Raw genomic sequence first — 26094 nt, forward strand, 5'->3', positions numbered from 1 at the left:
CTACTAGAATTAAAGTTGCATTCTTTCTGACAGAAACATTTGTAAATCAAAAAACAGATTTGAATTGTTTTTCTTTTAATGAACAAAGAAGTTTGCTCCTAAGGAGACATGAAATGGGAATTCCTCAAAGTATAGCAGTATATCAATGTAAATAAAGAAAAATTGCATTTACAAAAAGAGATTTGTTAAAAACTAATTACACCCAATTAAACTCTTTTAATATCTGCTGACTGTAATTGTTAAATATTTCTGGAAGTATTTTAACAATATATCTTTATTGTAGAGCTTTGAGTATAGGTCTTTTTATTATCAGCCTTATTTACCTCCTAAGATTATCCATCAGATTAAATTTGGGACTGTGGGTTAAAATAACTTAAAGTGAGAGAAAAGGCATATTGTTAAAGTGATAGATTACTTCAAGCCTAATGCTGCGATTACCGCTATGATCTTTAGAAGTCTTAATTGTAGCTTTATTACACATAGAGGGACATTCAAGTGTCTGATATTTTAGATTATAATGTCCTGGTTAGGGGTGGAACGATTCACAAAATCCACGGTTCGGTTCGATTCACGGTTTCGTGGTCACAGTTTCGGTTCGGTATATGTTGATCCCATAAAAATTTATGAAATTAATGAAAAAATCCCCCAAAAAATTAATGGATTGCAATTATTTTTAATGATTCGCGGAAACCTTGGATCATTTCCACATGTTTTGATGCTTTGAATTTAATCATCTCGCGCATGCCCTCTACGATCTACAAGGAACTCGGAGCGGAGCGGACAGGAGCCGCAGCAGAGGCTGTATACTTTGCTTTATGCATGCGGTCTGGAGCGCAGCGGGGCGCAGCGCTGACGGAGTATGTGGGATTTCGGGGTTAGCATGACATGTTAGTCATGTTGCTATTAGGATAAACAAAATATTTTGCACAATGCTTGCACACTGTTGCACTTTTATCCACAACTTTCTTTCCGCCGTCATCGTACTGTAGGTCACTCTAAATGCAAAGTGGTCCCATACAGCAGACCTATAAAGTGCTGCTGGCGCGTCTTCCAACTCCTGTTCTTTCCCACTCGCCAGTCCGACACAATTCTCCACAACAACTGATTTTTTTCTGCTACACCCGGCTACGCTGCTTCGCTTCTTCTTCTTCTTGTTTACTACTGGTGGTTGACTTTGGTCGCAGTACCGCCACCTTCTGCTCTGGAGTGTAAACGCTCAAAGTCTCTCTTAATTTCTGTTTTTCTCTGATCATAAGAATATGTTTAGAAAACTTTTTTTAAGTAATCTGTGTATTAAATCTCTATATATCCCTTTTCAAACAATACAATGAAGGAACTTTCTGTTGACTGACTGAAACGCATCTATACTATAAACACATAGAAGGACGAAAAAGCTTTAATAAAGGGTTAGGAATTCAAGTGCATGTGCTTCATGTGAAAGGAGAAACCCTTTTAATTTAAAGAAAATGCTAAAAACTACAATAAGAAATAACATAACTTTGATACAACTACACTGCACTGCACCAACAAACTTTCAGGAGAAGACATCACCAGCTCACCAATGAAGGAATTGGGTATTTTTGCACAGAACTTAGTTTTCTTTTTTCTTTTGTTAACAAATGTATTTTAAAGGGTCATAAAAAAATATATACTTTTTTTTTATTTACAGCAAGAAGAACATTTACTTAAAATAAAAATATTTTTTAAGACCTCAACTTGAATAAAGAGAAGAAAATAAATGATCTTGGATCAAATAAAGAAACGCCTAATTTTTTTATTGGTAAAGTTTTGTTAGTATTATATAGATGTAAAAAGATTAACTTAAAAGAAGATATTTACCATAGGTGGAGAGGCAGATCACAGAGCTCTTTATTCCATCAGAATGTGTCTCATAGACGCAGGTGTAGCAACCCTCATCCTTAATGGCAACAGGCTGGATTGTAAGCTCACTGTGTGAGAGGGAGGCCGATAGCCAGGCCCTCCCCTGATAACGTGGCTCGATCATAGGATCGCTCTGCTTTGCAAAAGAGGCCACCTCATTTGATTCGCCATGAGCAGAAGTATGCTTCCACAGTATCTGTTGTACCTTTTCAGGCAACCCGAAGGCGCATGACAGGGAAACCTTCTTTCCGCTCACTGCTGTTGTGTTTTTATCAGATGTAACTTCAGCTGGGAATAAAAAGAAAAGGTTAATTTAGTGTAACAAATAATAAACACTGTGACACACAAGAAAAAGAAAAGTTAATATTGAGAATATTAGGTATCCAAACAGAATCCAGTCAATGGAATCTGCTCCAGCTGTTTTTGCTTAGGAGCATAAGCCCCCCTTCTTGCACTGCTGCACAGCTTTTTATTAATGTGACTGGGTGAGTCTTAGCACACTCATCAGTTTCTGGTCAGAGGTCAGCAGTGGTTATGAACATAAATATATGCATATTTTCAGTATGGAGTCTTGCCTGCGAAAGGGAAATTATCCAGCAACCATGAAACACTGTCAATTGCAACAATAGAGATTGAGGACAGGCCACTATAATTTATGATACCCTTGTGACATATTTGTTAAGGCCAAGTTATCCCTGATTTATATTGGCTACTATCCTCTAGAAAAACTTTCCTAACCCATTTATCACCTTAAACCTTAAAAACAGATGTGGAACTCGTCTGTGCCAAACAGAGGATAACTTGTTGCTCATAAGCTTATCTCTAGGGTCTGTTTCTTCCTATTACTTTAAGTGAAAACTTTACAAAATAAAGTTCACGACTCTTCTTTCTGAATGAGGTACATTTTATAACCTAAAATACAAAACACATAGGTGTCTTAATGTCATCAAGCTGTAACTCACTTCGTAATTAATAATGGAGTTCCACAGGGTTCAATTCTTGGATTTTTCTGATTAATTTCTACTTGCTTCCAATTGGTCTATAATCCATCAATAGAGTACATCTAATCACCCCACCCTGCTAAAAAAAACATATATTTATAAGATCTACTCTGCTTTTGTGAATATTTTGTCCACTAAATCACAGAAGACAAATAATAATGTGTCGTACATCAATGGCATAAAGAAAGCAGCAGCAGGAATACTTTTCTTCTTTTCGGACAGTGCAACTTTGTTAGGATCAAAATAATTATGAATATTTCACTTACCATCAACAGTGAGGCATGTCTGCCCCTGCTTAGAGCCTGAAAGATTTAGCTCAAAGATGCAGGTGTAGCAGCCTTCATCGCGGAAACCCACTCTGCGAATGGTGATAGATGAGGTATCCTTTGATGAGGAGGAGGCGAGCTCCACATGCTGTTGTGCCAATATACTCTCTTTGTCTCCTGGCTCGTATGTCAGCAGGGTTTGGTTCTGCGTGTCTAGCCAGAGGACTTTCCTCAAGGAATCACTGCGTTCCTTCGAAACAGTGCAGGTGAGTGTGAAAGGCTTGTCCAATGGTGCTTTTAAACGTGCTGGTGCCGTCACTCTGCCTAAACCAATATTTTTGTCACAAAACAATGAGCTGATGTAGTTCTTTTATATTTTTTTCGGTTTTGTATGCTGCTTCTTACCATTTGTTTGTCCCACCAATAGTAGGAGAAAAAACACCTGAAGACCTGTTCTACATGTGACAGGGATCATCATCTTTCACTGGGGTAAAGAAAGAAAAGTTAGTCTTATATTTCATAAACATTGTCACAGTTGTGATCATTACTTATAAGATACTCTTCATGGATTAAATAGATTTTGTCTTAATTTTGTCTAAATACTGTTGATGAAATGTAATTAAACCCTGGACTCATATTTCTGTGAGTTTTTTAGGGACCAGGGTTGTACCGCAATGCCCCAATGTGTCCAGATATAATTCATCTAGCTGTGAATTTGATTTAAGTTAAAGCTCAATATTTTGGACGTAGATATTATTTAATATTCCATCCACTTATACAATGCACAAGAAATACTGTTAACTATACAGTCCACCACAAGTCACTACTAACACCTTGTTTGACAGTCAAGACTTTTAAAACCTTGAGTGATGGCATAGTAGAGCATTGCTCTTGGGTGTCGGAGGTTCTGAGTTCAAGTCCCACACACTCCCATGGACTGTGAATCTGAGTCCCTGAGCAAGACCCCTAACCCCACACTGCTCCCTGGGCACCGCACAGTGGCAGCCCACTGCTCCCCAAAGGGATGGCTTAAATGCAGAGAGTTCATTTCGTTGCTCTGTTCTTGTGACTGTGTAATGACAATAAAATTAAATTCTAATTCATTCATTCTTAGCATTAGAGAACACCTTCTTTTCACATTGGCCAAACATCTCTTTCTTTGTCTTATCTGACTAAAACTCTTCTTCCTGACGACTTTTGTCTTTTAGATGCAAATAGTTAAAGATCAAGCCTCCGGGTTTCTATTTTGAAGCCGGCAGTTCTTCCTTGGTTATCTTCCTTATAGTACATGATTATAAATGATGTACTGTTCTATGGACATTAATGATTCTCCATTCATTTCTCATTCATGGTGGGCTTGAGTTTTTGTTTAGTGTTTGTATTGTGAGATGAATTGTGTGTGACATTCAGCTCTGCAGAGCCTGGGTGAAGAAGCATTATTTAAGAGTGTTAGGGAAAGGATGCATGTAAAAGCTTAAGAGCTTAACGCTGAAGACTGGACTTGGGGCAACTCTTTCCTAAACAATTTAACCTTTCATTTGACAGCTACATTTTGAGTAAAAGTGATTGAAGATTACATACAACTGGGAGTTTCAACAAAGCAGTGATAGAAAACACTCAACCCTACCCTAGATTATGATTATAAACTGTTTATGTGACATTACTATTCTTTCATTCATCTATTTTCCATGTCTGATCGATTTGTCTGGATTGTGGGTGCCCTACGCCTTTACATTGCAGTTAGTGGAAAAGAGGCAAAAAGATATAGGACAGCTGGTGTTAAACTGTACAAAGACAGCCATCAATAGACCTGGGGAAGATTAATTTAGGACCATTGGAGTATCTGGAGAGAATCAAGGCAAGGAAATTATACCTACGACTGCACTATAATGAAGCACTTCTCAATGTAGGTTTGATTTCAATAAATACTATCACTTTGATCAGGAAAAGTGGGGTTCAAGTAATTACTCCTAAATGAGTGTTATAAACCTATGTAGAAGTATGCTGGTGAAGATTCTCAGTATGGATGGGAAGCAAAACGCCTTCAAACTTGGAAAACAAAATCCAGTGGTTTGTTATTTAACTTTTTTTTTTACTTTTTTGGACTGAGTAGAAGTACAAGAGAAAGGCATCTACCTTTTATGGTAGAGGAAATAGGTTAAAACCGTTTGCACCATTGTTTATTGGCAAATATAATATCGAAGAAAGACATACAGTTTAAGTTCAACACATTTTCCCAACTCTATAAAATTGTAACCCAATTTTGAAATATTTGAAAATTTGCAAACATGTTATATATTGACTAATGCAACATTTCAAAGTATGAAGTCTCAGTCCTTTGTTCATCAAAGGGATCATATCAGAGTCTATAAATAGTTTTCTAAAGTAAAAGTTGTATCAGATTTGCTTACAGAGAAACTCACCTTCTGCCTCCAATTAAGTGTAAAGCAATAACGATGGTCTACCTCTGCAACATCTTCTGCATCCTTATAATCCAGCAGTCTTTTGGGCGTATCGACATACAACAGGCAACTTTCTGCTCCTTCTAACCTGTTGCCTTTTTCTTCCGCGCTCTCCTCAGACTGAAAACCAACCGGTGGCAAACACTGCATTTCTGTTAGAACACAAATGAAGCGCTGTCTGTGAAACTAATCTTTATTTTTCTGTTCCATGGCGCCCCCTAGGGTCATGATACTTTGCTGTCAGTGTCAACACTTAGAAAACGATGACGGAAGAAAATAATATTAATATAAAGCTTTTTTTTTCGTATGGAATTTTAGGGTTATCTGATTTTGATAGATATGTTTAAAAAGTTTGTCTTGCTAAGAAATATATAGAGATATCGAAGGCAAAAATATCTGCAAAAAAAAAGGAAAACTATTTGAAACACAGTGCACACAAATGACTCTTAGATTGAAAATAAGAGTGATTATATAAATGTGTTTTCTAATAAATTACTCAGTTGTAAAATCAACCCTATGTGTACAGTATATGTATTTTAGTTTTCTTCAGCATCACAAAACCGAATAAATGAAAATAAGCGAAACCAAAATCACTCACAATATGGCGGCGAGATTGACGCACTGTCTTTAATACGTCTCTGGACCCTTACTGGTTGTTTTTTTTTTTTTTATAATATATATATTATTATCTATTTATATTTTTTTTTTTCAAGGAATGTTATATTTTCAAATAAATTACAAATGGTTACTATCCTCCATTTAATTTTCAGTTTTATCCAAAATGGCATTACATTATTGTCATTTATCTTTTTTTTTTAATATTATTATTTTGCGGTGTAACATACGTAATATTTCTGCGACGGAAGTGTGTTGGAGGCGGTCTGCTGTGGTGTCTTGACAGCTAAGCGAGCGCTGCCAAAATGTTTCACACAAAATACGCAGTTTACTTCATATAAGAACTGCTGTATCTTGTTTTTGGGCTAAAATGAACTAAAGCTTTCGTGTAATCTGTGGCACACCAGCAGTGTGTTTATTTTAAGTATTTTTGTGTTATTTTACAGACTTCTTCGTCATGTCGTTTCTAGTGGACTCAGTCATCATGTTCACATCTCAGGTAATCAGTTTAAGAAAGTTTACTCCATCTTTTTTTGTATGTTATAGACCACTGGATTTAAATTGGTTATTGCTTTTCTACTAAATAATTTCTTCATATTTCACTCCAGGTGCTGTTTTTTGGGTTTGGATGGTTATTCTTCATGCGACAGCTGTTTAAAGATTATGAGGTATGGCTTTATTGCCTATATTTCTTGCAATATTAGTTGTCTATGTCAGTGAGTGAACAATGGCAGATAGCTATAGGCTATAGGTTGTCAAGTTGTTGCACAAGTGCCTCCAATATTTCCTAAAGACAATTCATGTTTTTTGATTCTTGCAAGATCGCAGTTTGCTCAGGATTATTTAAAAGAACATGTAAAGGTTTTATTGTCTGTCTTTGTTTTTCTTTTTCAGGTGCGACAGTATGTTGTCCAGGTGGTTTTCTCCGTGACCTTCGCATTTTCTTGCACAATGTTTGAGCTCATCATTTTTGAGATTCTCGGGGCCTTAAGCAGCACGTAAGTGGGAGTTTATTTTGAGGATGATAACTTATTCAATTTTTTGAAAGTGGAAAAAAAGGTTGTTAATTATCCTATTTTGTTCTAGCTCCAGATATTTTCACTGGAAGCTGAATCTGTATGTGATTCTGCTGGTTCTAATCTTTGTGGTGCCTTTCTATATTGGTTACTTTGTTGTCAGCAACATAAGACTATGTAAGTTCAAATTATTATAGAAAAAAATCCCTCTTTGCACCAAATATTTGGAAGTGATACGTTGATGATCTGATGCTGAACTCATTTCTTCTCTAATCAGTGCATAGGCAAAGACTTCTTTTTGCCTGTATGGTGTGGTTCACCTTCATGTATTTCTTCTGGAAGTTGGGAGACCCATTTCCTATCTTGAGTCCAAAACACGGTGAGTGTGTAATGCTTTTACCATTGTTTTGTAGGAATATCCCCATCTGATATTGATATTACAAATTAGCATGATATCAGTAAAAGGACAAAAAAAGAATGGAATATATTAGCCTCCATCTAAAATCTCTGATATAACCAAGCTGATGAAAAACCTCGACTTCCATCCACTTATGTTTATGTAATCCATTGACTAAAGTACATGGGTCAGTTGTTCTAATATCTGTTGTTGACTATTGTTCTGTGTATTATGACTAGATTAAGTACAGTAACCAGGAAGCACACCACACAAACATTTCAATCGGGAAAATTCAGGTGTCAGAGGAGAAATCTCAGAGAACCTCTGAAGATCAAATGTGAGTTAAGAGTAAATGAACATGGCTGTCGAGGAAGAACAAATGGAGATACTTTGTGGTCTGATTTTAACAGAGAAATAAACATCAGAATAAGAAAATCAGCGTGGTACCAACATCTTTTCAAGTTCACAAGATCACTCTTTCCAAAATGCACACAGCAAGATTATCTCAAAAGATTATCTTTGAAGTCACCACAATAATTGTTGGCTCTCGAAAGGGGAAGATGGGAACAAAAAATTGACACAATTCAATTTTGTCAGTATGAATACATCTATTCTATAAAAGCCTTGGAGATTTTTTTTTCAGAATAGTAAAAAAGAAAAACAGTTTTACTTCCCTTTCACAGCTATGTGCTGCTTGTTTCGGTCTATCACATGATACCCAAATAAAATGCAACACCGCTTGGTATGGCAATGTGACAAAGTGTGAAACCGAGCATCTGTAAAGTGCTGTACAGTCATGTCTCACAGCTGTTTGTTATTTAATGTGTTTTAATGATTTTTTATTTTTTTATTTTTTTAGGAATTTTGTCCATTGAGCAGCTGATCAGTCGTGTTGGTGTGATCGGAGTCACTCTAATGGCTTTGCTCTCAGGGTTTGGTGCTGTCAACTGTCCATATACATATATGTCCTATTTTCTCAGGTGAGCCCCCTCAGGTATATTTCTTTACTATTTGTGCAGAAGGTGGCACTGTGTCTTCATAGCTAGTTTCTGTGGTTTTCACAGAAATGTAACAGATAGTGACATTCTTGCCCTGGAGAGGCGGCTGCTCCAAACCATGGATATGATTGTCAGCAAAAAGAAAAGGTTGGATGATTTTATTTGACCTTTTTCAATGTTTTCTTTTTTTTCCCCCTCTTAATCTTCAAGAACCTTTTCATTTCTGCAAAATGTTGTACTTTTGTCTTGTCTGTGAAGAATCGCCATGACAAGGAGGCAGATGTATCAACGAGGAGAGGACCAAAACAAGCAGACTGGTTTCTGGGGCATGATTAAGAGCGTCACCTCTACACAAACAGGCAGTGAAAGTATCCTTCATGTCTGGATGCAAAGATTCCGACTTTTTAGATGCTAAGTAACTGGTCCAGAAAAAGATAGTAGTCGGTGTGATCCCTGACTTCCTCGCTACAGATCTGTCCTTGATTCAACAGGAAGTTGATGCTTTGGAGGAGCTGAGTCGACAACTCTTCCTGGAGACTGTGGATCTGCAAGCTACCAAGGTAACAGATCTGTGTGTCTGCCGCACACAGGGGTGATCCCTGCATGACAGTGGAAGCAAATATGACAGAACAAACCTTAGGTTGAAAACATTTAGTGAAGAATTAGTGTCAACTTGATATGTGTGGCTGGGATCGTTAAACGTGGAGATAATCCGACATAAGTTATCTCTGTTGTCCTGCTGTGCCGTTCATCTTTTCCCTTGTTTGGGTTTGCAGGCCTCAGGTTATAGATAGTTACTGGTTACTCACCTGTTTCCTTCATCAGTCACTTTGAATACATTTCCAAATTAAGACTTTATCACATAAAGGTATTCAGTAGGGTGCATGTCCACCCTTGATAACTAGCTCTAATTTCAGATTAAACATGTAAAGATGAAAACGATTAATTTACTAAAAACCTCGCAGACAGAGAAGCCCAAATACATTTTTGAAATGAGCTCCAAGTTTCTTTGGATAGTTGGCCAGGTCCTTTTGTCCTTGTAGCTTTCATCCACAGACACAAGTTGTCTCAAGCTAACCCACTCTTCTTTTTTATTATTATCATTCTTACATTTTTAAGTAATAACTATTCTATTATTATCCATTATTAAAGCTGCAAAGAAAGATGTTATTAATTCAATTATATTAAAATCTTAATTTACTTGTGATATAAATATTATTGGCTTTAGTTGTACACAGAAGAAATTTCAGTTTAGCTGAATTCCACCTAAAGCTGCTTCTCTTCTCAAAAGGGCAAAGAGTTGGTTTTATTGATGAGAACTTTTCACATTGAGGCTAATTGTGACCATTTAAAAAACTTTGTGTAAACTCTCTGTTCACACATGTGGACAGTCATAACTTTGGTTGTAAACAGAGACACACACACACACAGACACGCATAGAGCAGCCATAAAGCTCTCACCTTCAAGCAGAAAAACAACCTAAAGTTTTTCCAAAGCATCTTAGTTTACAAGGCCTTCATTCCTGAATTTAACACAGCTTTATGACCAACAGAGAGCTGCGCTCAGCTCAAGTTTGTCATGCAAAAAATATATGACTACAATAGTTAAGCAGCACAGGATAGAAGCATTTCTCTGTGTGTTGTCCTTTGAATGGGAGTATACTGTATATTATATAAGTATATAATGTTGGTAAACATTGGTTTTTGAACATGACAGCAAAATATTTATATCAATGCAAATCTGCAGATTTTCTCACCTAGACTAAACATTTAACCTACAGCACTCTCAGCTTATTAATGCAGTCATGTATATTTACCTTGTGGATAAGTGGAAAGTTAATTGATGTTTTTTATTTCCATACAATTCTTCTTGATCTTCAGGAACGAATCGAGTACTCAAAGACATTCCAGGGGAAATACTTCAACTTTCTCGGTTACTTCTTTTCCATCTATTGTGTTTGGAAAATCTTCATGGTAAGAATACTGCATTCATATTTTCTATCTCACATCAACAGCCACTAAACTGTTGGTTAAAATCAAGACTTCTTATGTCTCTTCTCTTAAAGATGTGATGCAGTTGATTTTATTTTTCTGTCAACTATAGGCCACGATAAACATAGTGTTTGATCGAGTTGGAAAGACGGATCCAGTGACGAGGGGTATCGAAATAACAGTAAACTACTTGGGGATCCAGTTTGACGTAAGAAACTTCATCACATGTACAAATAAATGTTTATGAATGGTTTTCTTTCACTTTTTTATGATTACATAAATCTTTTTTCACAATCTCTGCAGCCACCACCCCTTCAATCTTAATGCCAACCCTGAAATGAAATATAAAGATTAAATTAATGATTTACCTCTCAGGTAATTGTTTTATGCCTCTAAAAAGCCACAGGTATCCACCCAAGATGACACAGAGTGACCTCTTATTTAGATAACTTACTGCCCATTATCGCCTCTCCTTGTTCTCTCTGCAGTTGACCTCATCCTGCTTTAGTTCATTGTGCTCACATTAAAGGTTCACACTAGAGGGGTGTAATTTAAGATCTCTAGTTTCATGCTTTTGAATTTTTTTCAAGTTTTGGCTTTTGCTCAGTGGTTTTCTCTCTTTTCCAGGTGAAATTCTGGTCTCAGCATATTTCCTTCATCTTGGTTGGAATAATAATTGTCACTTCCATAAGAGGTTTGCTCATCACACTAACAAAGGTAAGATCTGACCATCTGTGGAAAAACAAATGTAAAATACTGCAGTTCTGATTAACACCATAAATCAGCCGTCAGTTTATTTTTCACATCCAGGTTTGATCTTGTTGCAGCACCAATTATGCAATTAGACCAGCTTAACTGCATCTTGCTAAAAGCTATTTTAGTTGACATATTTGCACAAATTGCTTCCTAAAATTGTTTTTTCTCTCTTTCCACAACTTGAATGTTTTGTCCTCCATTTATTTAGTTCTTCTATGCAATATCGAGCAGCAAGTCTTCCAATGTCATAGTACTGGTCCTTGCGCAGATCATGGTGAGTACGTGTTTCTTTTTAGTTTGGTGACTTCTGCAGAGTTCAGTTTGATATAAGGATTTTTTTTGTTGTTTTTTTGTCTCCCAATCTACTAGGGGATGTATTTTGTTTCATCCGTGCTGCTGATGCGGATGAGTATGCCACTGGAGTATCGCTCTATTGTAACAGAGGTTCTGGGAGAACTCCAGTTCAACTTCTACCACCGCTGGTTTGATGTCATCTTCCTGGTCAGTGCGCTGTCCAGCATCCTCTTCCTTTATCTTGCCCACAAGCAGGCACCAGAAAAACACATGGCCCTCTAAACACCAATAGTGATTAATGGGCTTAGCTTTTTCTGCAGTTCTAAGATGTATAGCCATCGTTTTAAAGGCATTTACTCCTGAACCAGGAAGAAAAAGTGTTTCAGGGCTGTTGGAGCAAGAACTGAAGAAGCTTTGCAACTGGACTCTGTAGCACAGTGTATTTACAGAAGATTGTTGAAATTATACAAAACATTCTCTTTGTTTTGTATTCTTTTGGTTCATTTGTTAAATATTTTTATTTCGTCCCACACTGGTTGAGCAAAACACATTTCTTCTTTAACTGTGGAGTGAAAAAGGGGGGAAAGGTTTTCCCACTGTGACTTCCTTTTTTTTTGAATGTTCTGATTTATGATTTTGTTTTGGAGAGAGACAGACTCATAAAGTCAGCCTTAACTCGGAGGGAAGGTGTCAGCTTGAGTTTTTTACTTTATGTGAGAAATGTGAACTTTTTTTAAAACATTAAATAAAGGCAAAGAAATGCGTGAAGGAAATAATAAAAGAAAAAACATGAAAGGCAACTGTATTTATTGCATAGATAGATGATTTTTAAATTGCTTGAACATTGACAATCTCAGGTATGTAAAAGAGGCAATTCATCAATACACATGCTTTGATCTAAAGAAAATACAGAATCATCCACATTTAATGGCACCTTTGGTAAGAATCTGTAAAAAGCCTTGAAATAAGGGGATATTTTACTATTAGGTGTCCTCCATCATGGTCTATCTTACTGTGCATAGTGGAAAGATGGCGTTTCCTGTCCTTCCCTTTTTCGTCCCAGCTCCAGATTTGTTAAAATATGGACTTCAAGCAGTAGCTTTTGTCTTGTAGCCATTCGATGTTGTATAAATAAAAATAAAATAGATTTTGGTTAAATCTTGTGTTCTCCAACCCTCCCATATACAATAACGTCTAAATGTCAACAGGTTTATTCACCACTTTACTGTTTTATTTAGTTAAAAGTGGAAGTTATAGATTACCTATTTTAAGTTCCTTTCTGATCCTCTAAAACAGTGAAAGCTTTATAAATATGCTACAGCTTTATTTGCTTGATTGGCGGTTTTATAAGAAACCCCACAGTACCCGCCTGAAGCTTTGCATGTATGAAAATCATTTTGACATTGTACTACCTTGAGAAAAGGTTAATTCCTTCTTTTTATTACCTATTGTTAGAGGTCCTAGTGAATATGCTGCTAAAGGTGCAAAATGTTTTTTCTTTCAGTCATGGAACAACTGCTCTACTGTGATTACATTTTTTTTTTTTTTGTTTTCAAATAACCTTGCTGTGCCATTTTATTCTTCCGTTTCTTCTTTTTTTTTCACCTGAGTATGTGAGGGTCATGGAACACAAGGTGAAAAAATATCAGTTGGCCACATTCAGGATTTTTCAGAGTCTGTCATCAAGGCTGCCTTCAGATGAAGATGATGATACAGAGGAGGTCTAAAAAGAAGAAGGAAAAGTTTGTTATAACTAAGCTGAGGGTGGAAGAATGTCATCTCTACGTCAATATAACAAATAAAGCTTGAAAGTGTTTTGACAAAAATATTTTTGCTTTGCTATATTGTCGTGTTAAATGTTCAGGAAAAGTTTAATGCAGTTTAAGGTCATAAAAACGTCTATTCAATCCATCATTCAAGAAATGAAAGAGTATTGCTCAAAAGCAAACCTTCCAAAATATTATCATCCACCTGAACTGACAGATTGGACAGGAAGCTTTTTTTAGCCAAGAGGACCATCGTGACAAGAGAGATGTGCTGCTTAGGTCAAACTATCATTTCACTGTGCAAACATTCAACATTCCACAAATCTCTTTATGGAGGAGTGGCAAGAACGTCATTGTTAATAAAAATGTCTGAAGGGTCCAGTTTATGTCAAGCTTTTGTAAGGAACAGACCAACAGGAGGAAAAGATTTAGACTGAAACAGACCTACATGCAAAATGCTATGTGTGACGGAACGACCCCTGCAAATCTACCTTACCTCACCATGCCCACAGGGAAACATGTTGGTGGCAGAATCATAATTTGATTTATCAAAGACAGAAGTTGGTCAGTTGGTGAGAAGGTTAATTGAGCCAAATAGAGAATAATCATCAAAAAATTTGGGCCACCGACTTTTTGGGTGGAGTTTCATGTTTGTGCAGAAGGACGTCTGTAAACATACAGCCAGAGCTACTTGGGTATATTCTAGTCAAAAAGTTTTCCTACTTCTCATTTAACAATCAAACTCCAGTAATAAATCCAGCCCATATTTATTCCATTTGAAAGTTTTGTACTGCATAAAACCCTGATGATTGAGTTCACTGAAGTATGTGACTGTAAAATATCAATATAAAAGCTTTAAGGTGTGTTTGTATCTTTCCACAGCAACAAAAAGCTATGCAATGAATAGGGATAACTGAGGGTACAACCTGGAATCCTAGTCCACCTTAATAGTAAAAGTAAAAGTTTATCATGGCATCACTTTAGAGCCTTTAAAAAAAGACTGTTTTTCCAAGTCCAGATCGGTTTTATTCTAATTAAGTTTAAGAACGCATTGGCTTGGTACCTTTTAGATTTGCACAGAATAAAGCAGAATATTCCATTGCACTCATTAACTCACTTATTGGCCAGAAGTGTCATTCTTAAAACCTGCTGGTTAGACATTACTGTTGGTGGTAGAAAGCACCACTCACCCTCTGTATTGGAGTTCCAGGTCTGATTTCTTCTTCATTCAACTCCCATGTCTCCATCCTGTTGGGTTCTGGAGTTTCTGCAGTGTGAGCATTGGATGTTTCCCCGAGGAGAAGGGGTGTAATGGTCACACCTCTGGCTTTAAGCTGTTTGTAGACGTTCCTGCTGGCTACCAGCATCTCCAGAGAGTTGCCACTTCTGCGAATTATTTTCACAACCTCAGCATGAGTGCTCTGCTCCACATTCTTTCCATTCACCTCTATCACAATGTCTTCATTCTCCAGACCAGCTTTGTCTGCTGCTCCACCCCTCACCACCTGTAACGAGGTGGATGTTATCAGTTTTATATGGAGTCTTTTTCCCCCCAGTGGTTGTTCTTTGGTCTTACCTCTGTGATGTACTGGCCATGCATCCCGTCGATGCCATTTAGGTGAAAGCCATAGCCAGCAGGGGTCTTCCTCATCCTGCAGAGTTTTGGTCTCAGCTCCTCCTCTCTGTCCTTCATAGACATTGATGATTTTACAGGTGCAGGTAAGTTTAAAGCTTCATTGTAACTTGGTGGGGAATTGGAATCCTTCATCTCCTCCCAGAAAAGCATAGGAGACACTTTACCCTGTTTGGCATGGGACATAATATTATTATGCTATCAAAACCGTACACAGTTTAGTTTAGTTTTATTAGGATCCCCATTAGCTGCCAAACAAATGGCCACTAATCTTCCTGGGGTCCTCAGGAATAAGCAAGCATGTTAAGGGTAAGTGTGCAGTTCACCTGCTTGTACATTTTGTCCGTGGCCTTGTCCACCACAAGGAAGCAGCATTTCCTGTCACTTTTCTTAATAAGGGCCACCACCTGGTCATGGCTGTAATTTTCCACCTCCTTTCCATTCACAGCGACAACTTTGTCCATTTCCTTCAAACCAGCTTTTTCTGCTGGGCTTCCTTTGTCTATTTCTCTTATGAAGTGCCCTGCAAACAATCACAGCATATGACGTTTAACCACAACCACATCACTTTAGTGAAATGTAAAGGTGATTCTTTTTAGCCTTGCCTGCTTGTTTAGCTTCCTCTCTGAGTAGGAATCCGTATCCGTCTGATCCTTTGATCATATTAATGAATCGTGGCTGATGGGGGAGAAACTTAACCGTTGCTGACCATGATGCTATCTTTGCTTTTTTGTTGCGATAGAACCTCTCTGTTTCCTTGTCAACAAGCAGGAACATTGTGCTTTTCCCACCCAGTTTGATCTTTTCCACCACCTCGTCGTGTGTGAGGTTTTCTATGTTATCCCCGTTGACCTCCAGCAGACGATCTTCGTTTCGGACTCCAGCGTGTTCCGCTACTCCCCCTGCGAGCACCTCAGTCAAGAACAGCCCCTCCTCACCTGGTTCAACAAAGCAAAAATGATGCATAGATGAAATCCACTGAAAAAATATTTGTTTGAAAGGTTGCACAGTTTCCACTATGGACTGTTTTAGGTGAATAGTAAAATGTTAATGTTTTCTCAGTACAGAAGGACAGCTAAAGATTCATGAGGACTTGAAAGGCCTTCAGTCACATTCTGTTTATTAAAGGGGTCTTCAACGTTTTCCAGGCCAAGGACCCCCAAACTGATGTCTAGATGGAGCGGGGACCCCCTAATTATATATATATTGTATTCAATTGTGTTATATCAAACTGGTCCTATATGTAACGAAAGTAATTTCTCCGTGGAATTATTAAAGTATTTCTGATTCTGATTCCTGGCTGGGTCAGGTGTTGTGAATGAATCGGTTCCCAGCTTGAAAGAGCTCCTGCACTGCAAAAACATTCTACAAATGAGTGAAAATGTTTTAAAATAAGTGTCCATCCATCCATCCATCCATTATCTGACACGCTTCTCCCAATTGGGGTCGCGAGGTGTGCTGGTGCCTATCTCCAGCAGTCAATGGGCGAGAGGCGGGGTCCACCCTGGACAGGTCGCCAGTCCATCGCAGGGCAACACAGAGACACACAGGACATACAACCATTCACGCACATACTGACACCTAAGGAGAATCTAGAGAAGCCAATTAACCTAACAGTCATGTTTTTGGACTGTGGGAGGAAGCCGGAGTACCCGGAGAGAACCCACACATGCTCAGGGAGAACATGCAAACTCCATGCAGAAAGACCCTGGGCCAGGAATCAAACCCAGAACCTTCTTGCTGCAAGGCAGTAGTGCTAACCACTGCACCACTGAGCAGCCCTCACGCATAAGTTTTGACCTGATGAAGACCTAATGAGGGTCAATAGGATTCAAAGTCATGTTGATGCTCCTCAATCATTAAGTCTCTACAAAGGCTACCTTCAGCAGGTTTATTAAAACTTTTATTTTTTTATGTAAAAAAACCCCACTGCTCTGGTATTTTTAATTTTTATTCAAATTAATCATTTTAGCAGCTTTATACATCTTGAAAGAAAAGATTGATGATAAGATTTGCCGTGTGGGCCTTGAGTTTCGTATGTGTCCTCTACACTATCATAGGTGAATAAATCAAGATTTAATCTTTTTATATAAACCTAATATTAAACAACAAATGTGTTAAATTATCATTTAATAATTTTCTAAAGAAATAATTTTAAAACACATGAAAATTTGAAAGGCATTTCCAGCTTTTTTGAGTCAGGTAGTTCTGATCCTATCTAAGTTCTTCCAGCTCTGTTGCTAGGTAACCACACAGTCTTCATAAATGTTGTGATCAGTCTGCAAAATTTTAGATACCCCTGAATACTATAGCAAGGAAAGTTCTGTTACGAATGATGGTGAAATTACCCAACCCTACCATAATCAGAACCTTTGCTTTCCATTCACAAAGCTGATGACAAGTTCTACCCATTGTAGTTAATCTGGTTTTTCTGACATTATAGACAAAAAATATAAATATTTTTTTGTTGATATAATTACAGAACAGAATTTGGTGCCAATCACAGGTTTTTGATAGACTTTTCAGCTTTTCCGTAGTTACTAGCATCCCTGGTAAGTACAACATTTTTAAAAATAAAACTTTGAATTGGGAAAATGTCCTTAGATTAAACACAAATTGAAAGCAAATATAGTTTTATTGACAGTGTTGGCATTTTGGAGAATGAATGATACTTTGCATACTTTTAATGTTCTCAAAACCTTTAAATAAGAAATTTGTGGAAACCTGGTGAGCCCAACATGTCATTCTTTGCTTCAGCTCTCTACTTTTTAAACATTGAATGATTAAACAATCAATGATTTTTTTCTAAACCTGCTCTGAAACAGAACAGCTACACGAAACAGGTAAACGGTCAAACTTTTTACACGTTGTTGCCAAGAGTGCCATCTCTTAAGGGTACTGTAAATGTTCTTTTTTTCCTCAGTTGTCACTCATTAAAGAGGTTCCACATCTTACCTTTTACTGAGCGAAGAGAAAACCCATATCCTGAGCTAGACTTGACCAAGTAGCAGAGTTTTGGTTTTGGAGTCTCTTTGGTTACTCTATTTGCAGCCGCTTTGGGGTCAGAAAGATTTACCCCCAAAGATTTTGCGCGCTTGTAAGCTGACTCATCCAGGATGTGAAATGTGACAGATGTTCCGCCACGCCTCACCAGCTCCACAACCTGTCCAAGAGAAATGCAGAAGAAGAAAAAAATCTGTTAAAAAGACATTATCGATTAGATTTATGTACTGAAGTGTCTCTGAGGGCTTGCTCACCTCTGAGTGGGGCAGCCCATCAACAAATGTTCCATTGACCCGGAGGATGCGGTCTCCGTCTCTCATGCCAGCCAATTCAGCTGGACCTCCCATTTCCAGGCAGCGGATCAGGTGACCCTCTTCATTTTGTTCCACTCTCAGAAAGAAGCCGAATGTTTGACCTGGTTTCTTGGCCAGAGAAATCACCCTGGGCTTGAAGGTGGACATGTCTTTGGGTGGAGAAAAAGAATCACATAGTTTATCTAATCATTGTTCAGAACCAGAATCATGTTTATTGGCAAGTAGGTTTGCACTTACAATGAATTTGACTTGGTGCAGACAGATATATATACAGAATATAGAATCTATAGCTATATACAAAATAAAACATACAATATACTATATATAGTGAGTTAATGTAACGCAGGAGGTCTTGAGATGCTACGTTTAAGCATTAAGGCACTTATTAAGAGGAGATTAGAGGTTAGAATCATTAGTGCATGTGCATTATTTTGCTTTGAAACTTTCTCTAAACTGCTGAACCTTATGCAATTAAAGAATATCAAAAATCTGAAATGTTTTTCTCAGTTGGTTTTTCAAACTTTAACAAATAAAAATGAAAAATCAGATGTATAATGCACATTCAGAATTATGAGTTTGGATATTTTTTTCGTATATTTAGATTGATATCAATTGTGTCACTACAGGAAAAATCTATTATGTTTGTGAAAAGCATCTATCAAACTATGCTGGGATTTATGTCAGGTTTATATTTGTGTTTGTTTTTTTCTGCCAGAAAAGAGAAATTTCCTAGTTTCCTAGAAAGAGAGAATTTCCTAGTTCTATGGAAAACTATTGCAAATGATGATATTGTCTGGAAAAAGTAATAGTTTGTCCAAATGAAATAGGAGCAACATTAAGATTAGGACTGTAGATATGGGGGGAAAGCAAAAATCAAGACGTTTGTAATAGCATTATACCAAATTATTCTTTCTGCAGTTGCTGAGTTAAATAAATACCTTTAAAAGGTATTTTTATTGTCCTCGTTCTTCTTGTGACTACTGTTAAACGTTATGTATAAACCCTGTAATCCACATAAAGAAGCCACAGATGTGCTGATGATTTCAAATAAGAAGTTAATCTTCTATTATCATCCTGCAGAGCTTGGTAATGATTAGTGGAACACACAGCTGACTTTAGACCATAAAGAAAATTGCAGATTTTGAGTACACGATAAGGACTGTCCCTTTTAATTTGTCTGTTTGCATGTTATTAAAACTTGGTCATAAAATAGATATACACGTGTACTGATGTCTCATCTTTTGGACATAGCGCACAGATTTTATAGAAAAAACACGAAACATTGCGAATGATCATCATTAAAACAACATCTCACACTTTAAAAGCTTTGTCAGCAAAGCTATAATGCTTAATTTTAGCTTAGCGTTCCCTGCATCCTGACTGGATACTTAGGGTTTATAAAAGATATAGAATGAATTTAGAGGATCCTGGTGGGATGCGGATATATTTGAACTACTCTCTGAAGGTTAGGGGAGTGTGGCCTAGTGGTTAGCACATTGTGCTTTGAATCCAAAGGTTCTGAATTTAAGCCCCACTCCCACGCACTGCCACTCTTGGTCCCTGAGCAAGAACCTTAACCCCACACTGCTCCCCGGGCGCCGCACGATGGCAGCCCACTGCTCCCCAAGGGGATGGGTTAAATGCAGAGCTGAATTTCTCCAATGTGAGATCAATAAAGTTCAGTTATTATTGTTATGTAACATTGCTTCCGCTTTCACTATGGATAGACACATTCACTATGGTTGATAAATAAATCTGTGTTTAACTTTTATTTTTGTGACACTTTAACATCAGAAACATCCTGTAGTAACTGTTTTGGTGTGGTCACCCGAAAGTGGGAAATTTGTTCTCTTTTTAATTGGCCTAAAGAGGTTTATAATCCACTTGTTCATTAAAAATGTTAGTCTCTGTAATCAGTAAGTTTGAAGCGAGCAGTTGTGGGTTTTTTTCTTCTTCTTTTTGCTGTATTGTTCATTCTACATTTACAACATTAACAATCTCACTGGCATTTTAACATTTACATGTTTTTGTCAATCTAAATTGTCCTTACATACATTTTATATCATTTTTTAGTTATTTTTATGATTAAAGAAAGACATGCAAAAAATATTTGCTCATTTGCTTACCTGCTCGTCTCTGCCCGCCGTCCACTTCTAAAGCGGAGCTCACCTGTCACTGATTAGCTGTTATCGCATCTTATAGCTGCCCCCTCCCTCTTCTCCATCTCTCCTCGTGGACTTTGGCAGCTCAAAGGTGAGCCTAAAGGCTGAGTTATTTAACAGTGTCGCGTGTTAGGACAGTCTGGCTATGTGCAGCTTTTCATCAAGAGGTGAGCAGTCATCTGTTCAGTGGTCAAAGGTACACACTGCAGGTAGCATTTTGGGCAATTATAGTAGACACAGTCAAAATAAAGCGGAAAGCATCCTGAAAATATTTGTATAGAAATGACAAAAGATTTGACTGTGAAAGCCTGTTGATCTTGATGTTTTAGGAGGTTTGAACTCCTAGGAGGGAACAACAGTGCCATTTCAACAGCATTTCTATTTTTCACGGAAAAAAAGTTATAGAATAACAATTATGCACATCTTAGACATGAGGTTTTCAGTCCTTAATGTTATCCCACTGTGTGCCAAGACAAAGCACTACTGTACTAATAACATTTAAAAAAAGTGAGCCTAAGGCTTATTTTTCCAGCACCTAACATATTGAGGATATTATAATGGAGGCGTCTTTGTTTTAAAATATTTGTGAAGATAAAAATGAAGATACATCTATCTGAAGGAGCCTTTCAGTAAACACACTCTGTTTTTTTTATAGTCATATCATGAAGATGGTGTTTAGGTTTATCCCAAAATTTTGCATTTTATAAAGAGTTTTTTTTTGGAAACTCATTTCTAGAGCTGTTATTCTTAATAGCTTGTTGAGCTGTTTTAAGTCATTTGCTCTAATGTACAGATAATCACAGAAGAGATCCCATCCTCTGAAACACATTTGTAGAACATGTACTACATGTACTAAGGAGGGACCTAAAATTCTTCAAGAAGTCTGTTATCTCTGTTCTTGTAGAAAGCTTCACAGTTGCTGGATGATGGGAGTAATGTTTGACTTGTTTCTGTTTCTCTTAGAATTTAGTTATCTCTCTCTCTCTCATCTTAGAGCAACTTTTAAGTAAAAACATCAGTAATTTTTTTTATTTTATTTGGGCTATAATTGGTGTGATTTAAAGCTTGCATAAAGTAGTATATTTAGCTACAAATCTGGATTTTTTTTTTTTAAATCCATTAATTGAAGTTGGTTTCAATCTGATGATTTTAAACTAGGTGACATTTTTTAATTGACTCCAACCATATTTTTCTTCTTTTCTGTAAACTAAATAGGTAATCTTTTGTGTTTAAGTGGTAAGAACATTAAGTACTAAGTTAAACACCATTTGAAAAAGAAAAAGATTATGTTTTTTCATTGAATCATTGGAGCAATTGGTATTTCTAGCTTATTTTTTGTAGTTGTTAAAATGCAGAATGTCACTTAGGTTTATTTGCAAGGTTAAAAAAGTCCACCCACCTTGGGCGTTGTCTCTAAAGTTTATGACAACCGTAGGCTTTAACTACAGAATAGTTATCAAGGCGTTACATTCATGTGCTAAGGACTGGACAAAGGTATAAAGTAAAACCAAGGAAAACAAATGAGCAAACTTTAAAAGTTAATGAGTCACTTTGATGCTTTCTGTTCAGGTGGAGAAATGGAAATCTCAGTAACATGAAAATGCAATACATTAGAGCAGAAAGTATCACTTATCTTGGCTGTTTTTTATGTTTTGTAACTTTGTCTAGATAACAAGCTGGATTTTTAACAAGGATATTGTTTAACAACCAAGAAAAAAAATACTTTACAGCTCAGCATAAAGGCCTTCTTGAACAACCACTGTGGTCAAATCACAGAGATGTCTTTTAACATATTCTTTTTTTTTTTAACCCCATTTACAGCATATTTACCCTGGTCAGTATTCAAAATGATTTTATTTTTAACATATGGGTAACTATATTTCTAAATGTGTTTATGTACTACACCAACAGATACTTAGATACAGATACAACATTTTTAAGGACATTTTGAGAACATAGGAGAATATTGAAAAAAAAATCTAGAATAAGATTATGTTACTGCAAGAACCATGAATATATATTAAGGTTTTTTTATGCTGTTTTCTTCTGCTTTTCCAGACACGGCTTATAAATTTGGAGGGTGCTATAGATTTTAAAGATGGAAATTCCGTTTTGTCACTGAACTTGCATTAGTTGCAAAACAGTTTTATTGTCTCTTTTTAGACTCTCTTGTACATTTATAGCCTTTTATCACAGGGATTAGTAATGCATATTGGGAGATATCCCTAAATGAAGGTGGAAAGATTTATAAAATCCATTACTTACTAGACATCAATTTTCCTTCAGCATCCTGCAAGAATATATATCAAATTACCCCTGCTCTCTTTCTATGTACTCTGCAGAAATAGTGAACAAAACCACCTCATTACGTATCACTCAGCTGTACTTACTATAAGATCAAAAGTGATTACTAAATGGTATGGCATTCAATCTGTTGTACAGCAAACAATAACAGTAAGGATAATGTCCTGATGATCTTTTAATATATTTTTCTAAGTTTTCTTTAACAGTTAAAAGACAAATCCATCTAGTAATCTCTAAAACATTTACTCGTAGAGATTGCAGAACACAAAATACAATGCAGAAAAAAAGCACTATGATCATGATGCAATTTAGCATTTCCAGCTTTATTACCACTTTAACTGAATGTCAAAGAACACATCTTTATGAACTAATTTAATAGAATATATATAGATAGAAGCCCATGTATTTACATGCAACCTAATAAACACTTTTATAAATTTAGTTATAAACATTGGTATAGGCATTGACCTCAAAATATCACCTTGACAGTATTTCATAATGGATTTAATTGAGCTTATTTATATGGTTGAAGTCCAGGATTTTAATTTCAGTAAATATATTTTCAGTATAGGATTGAGTTTTAGGCTATTCCCTGAGTTTAATATTCCTCATATTTATTTCTTTCGAAAACCAGCTTCAATGCATTTTAATGTCATGAGAACAGCTGGAAAAAAAAAAAAAAATGAGTCAAATTTCAACCCACATAAACAAATGGTGCAAAAATGGATATAAAGATAATATAAAAATCTTGAAGTAAGTGTATTTGCTCCTTATTTGACATAGTAAGAAAAATTATCTGTCTATGGAAAGAAGATTTTGCCACCCTTTTTTGTAATGTCATAAACCTCCAAAATCCAAGAGTCTTCTATTATATGATCACCTGTGAGTAACACAGCGAGGTGCTTTTGAACAAAACCACAATGACCCAAGCTTGAATGCCTGCTTGAAAATAAATTTTCATTTTCCATGCTCAAGTAGGGTTAACATAAACATATAATAAGAACCCAAAATCAACTCTTCCAAGTAAACTTGTTCCCACAAGCCAAACAACCTCTTATAGACAAATTATGTAAATGTTTAATTATTAGAAGTCACAATATGATTTTTTTCTTAAATAAAATAATCATGTTTGATGGGTTGAATTGATGCTTTTATATATAAAATTATGTGGTTTTAAATTCAAAGATAAACTTTTAAGGTAGCCAACCATGAAAAAGAGTCTTTTGTTGCCAGTAGAACCGTTGCATTGTACAACATGAGTAGAATAATGAAGAAAAAAGACCATCTACAAATTTTCCATCTTAACCTCAGTCTGACAGAGAGATAGTGGAAATGTTTTGATGTTCAAACAGGGCAAGGATCTCAAACACACCAATAGAGGTTTAAGAAGGGATAAAACATTAAGCTTGTGGAAAAGCCATGACCTAAACCCTATTTAAGATTTATGGACAATGCTTAAAAGCTGGGCTTATGGCAGGAAATCAATGAATATAAATAGACAACCATTTCTGAGAAGCGTGGTTAGAAATATAGCAGAAAATATGATAGGAACTTATTGATGGCCAGACCTTTCAACTGGCTAGAGGACATATCACCAAATACAGTATTAGTGGTTGTATGTGTAAATATTTGGCAGTTATTTATATTTTTGACCCAACATGGATTAGAGTTGGATACTGAATAATGACACTACCATTAGAAGCTTGCTTAAATGCAAATTAAAAGATCCTAAGATTAACTGCATGCTGAAGATGAGTTTATGTAAGGTTATGACATTGCTAAATCTTAGGACAAGCAAAGTTAAAGGTGATTATGGTTTTCATCTCTCCCTAAGTTTTTGATCAAAAAATGTAACAAAACTTAAACCTGACTTTAGAGCCCAGGATTGGTTTTATATGTTAGACTAAACTCTGCTTTGAAAGATTAATAGTGTTTCACTTGTTAAAGATCAGAAAGTACAGTATGATTTTTGTTTTTTATCTCCAGTTCAAATCTCAGTTCTGGAAGGCTCTCTACATTGGATTTGCATATTTTTCCAAGTTTTTCATCTCTGCAGGATCTGAAGGCCTCCAGGACTCTGACGCATGCAGGGAAGATTGTGGCTGATCCCTCGTAACTCAGCCTAAAACTATTTCAGTCACTCCACTCTGGCAGGAGGTCGCGGTCCATCAAGACCAAAACCTCGAGCAACAAAAACAGTTTCTTCCAATCTGCTACCAGCCTTATCAGTAAGGCCAACAGACCCCTGTAGCATTCACACTGCCTCTCTCCCTCCCCCCAGTGTATATTGTATATGGCTTTATACTATATATTGTATATAGTATATTTTATATAGATATAGATTTTCTGTACATATCAAATTTGTCTGTACCATCAACACCAAGTTAAATTCCTTGTAAGTGCAAAGCTACTTGGCAATAAACCTAATTCTCCTTCTGAATCTGAGGTTTTCTCTCACATTCAACCTCCAGGTACTTAGTCATTCTTAACTGTATTTTTTTGATTTATCCATTCTTGTATGTGAAAAAGTTTTTGTAACGTACTGGCAACCTGAAAAAACTGGTCTCCAAAGTGAGAGCTCAGGTAAACTGCATTGAAATAATCCAATAGCTGTCCAGACATGCTACATATGAATTAACTTTAGTAGGTTAGCAACAATATGTTATTATTTTTTATATTTGTGAAGTAATGGTCACAAGCTATTTAAAAAATTCTTAATAGAATTTAAAGTAAACATTCCTTTATTTAGAGTTAAGCGAACTAGCAACAATAATTCATTGGTTGCTGGTATTGCACACTTAAATGTTATTTGCTAAACATTGTAAAATTTATGTTATATGTTATAACTTTGTTGTTGATTATATAGCATGCTGTTTGTGGATGTCATTAAAGGCTATCTTTAAAGTTAATAAAAAGAAGAAAAATAAAAGGAAAACATTTACTATTTTTAGTTGTAATTAAAAAATTTGGGAAAGTTTGATTTTCCAGTTATTTTCCTGGATGGGAAGCGAAACATCTTAAAACATGGAAACAAAGTCCAGTGGTTTGTTTTTTGAGTTTTTTTATTTATTTTTTTTTGGAAAAATATTTTTCATTTCTGTATAGATATTTGAGACATTATACTCTTAATTTTTTATGTGTAGTTAGTGTCCATGGCTTTAGTAAGTAAATTAGATTTTTGGTCAAGGGAATCTAACTAAGAAAAGATGTGTAATCTTTGATAAGATTAACTAA

At 36.3% G+C, this 26094-nt stretch overlaps 3 protein-coding genes across 3 annotated transcripts; 1 reads left to right on the plus strand and 2 right to left on the minus strand.

The window, feature by feature from the left end:
• Positions 1-1816: 1816 nt before the first annotated feature.
• LOC107099857 (neural cell adhesion molecule 1-like) lies at positions 1817-5751 on the minus strand. Its single transcript, XM_015398133.1, has 4 exons — positions 5572-5751; positions 3554-3632; positions 3149-3472; positions 1817-2169 (listed from the first exon to the last, which is right to left on the minus strand). Exons 2-4 carry the CDS (start codon positions 3624-3626, stop codon positions 1817-1819), a joined length of 750 nt encoding a protein of 249 aa, XP_015253619.1. The 5' UTR covers positions 3627-3632; positions 5572-5751.
• Positions 5752-6487: 736 nt separating this feature from the next.
• LOC107099852 (Golgi pH regulator) lies at positions 6488-12436 on the plus strand. The gene is made up of 14 exons (XM_015398127.1): positions 6488-6724; positions 6834-6893; positions 7120-7223; positions 7312-7418; positions 7519-7620; positions 8498-8618; positions 8703-8783; positions 8895-9004; positions 9108-9196; positions 10518-10610; positions 10741-10836; positions 11256-11345; positions 11593-11658; positions 11754-12436. Exons 1-14 carry the CDS (start codon positions 6683-6685, stop codon positions 11958-11960), a joined length of 1368 nt encoding a protein of 455 aa, XP_015253613.1. The 5' UTR covers positions 6488-6682; the 3' UTR covers positions 11961-12436.
• Positions 12437-13261: 825 nt separating this feature from the next.
• Positions 13262-20544, minus strand: pdzk1 (PDZ domain containing 1). The gene is made up of 8 exons (XM_015398126.1): positions 20521-20544; positions 18335-18543; positions 18033-18240; positions 15683-16015; positions 15404-15600; positions 15021-15245; positions 14635-14949; positions 13262-13401 (listed from the first exon to the last, which is right to left on the minus strand). The coding sequence occupies exons 2-8, from the start codon at positions 18539-18541 to the stop codon at positions 13348-13350; spliced, it is 1539 nt and encodes a 512-aa protein (XP_015253612.1). The 5' UTR covers positions 18542-18543; positions 20521-20544; the 3' UTR covers positions 13262-13347.
• Positions 20545-26094: the final 5550 nt, after the last annotated feature.

The sequence above is a fragment of the Cyprinodon variegatus genome, unplaced genomic scaffold, assembly GCF_000732505.1.
Source record: "Cyprinodon variegatus isolate N-32 unplaced genomic scaffold, C_variegatus-1.0 Scaffold913, whole genome shotgun sequence".
NCBI classification, from domain to species: Eukaryota; Metazoa; Chordata; class Actinopteri; order Cyprinodontiformes; family Cyprinodontidae; genus Cyprinodon; species Cyprinodon variegatus.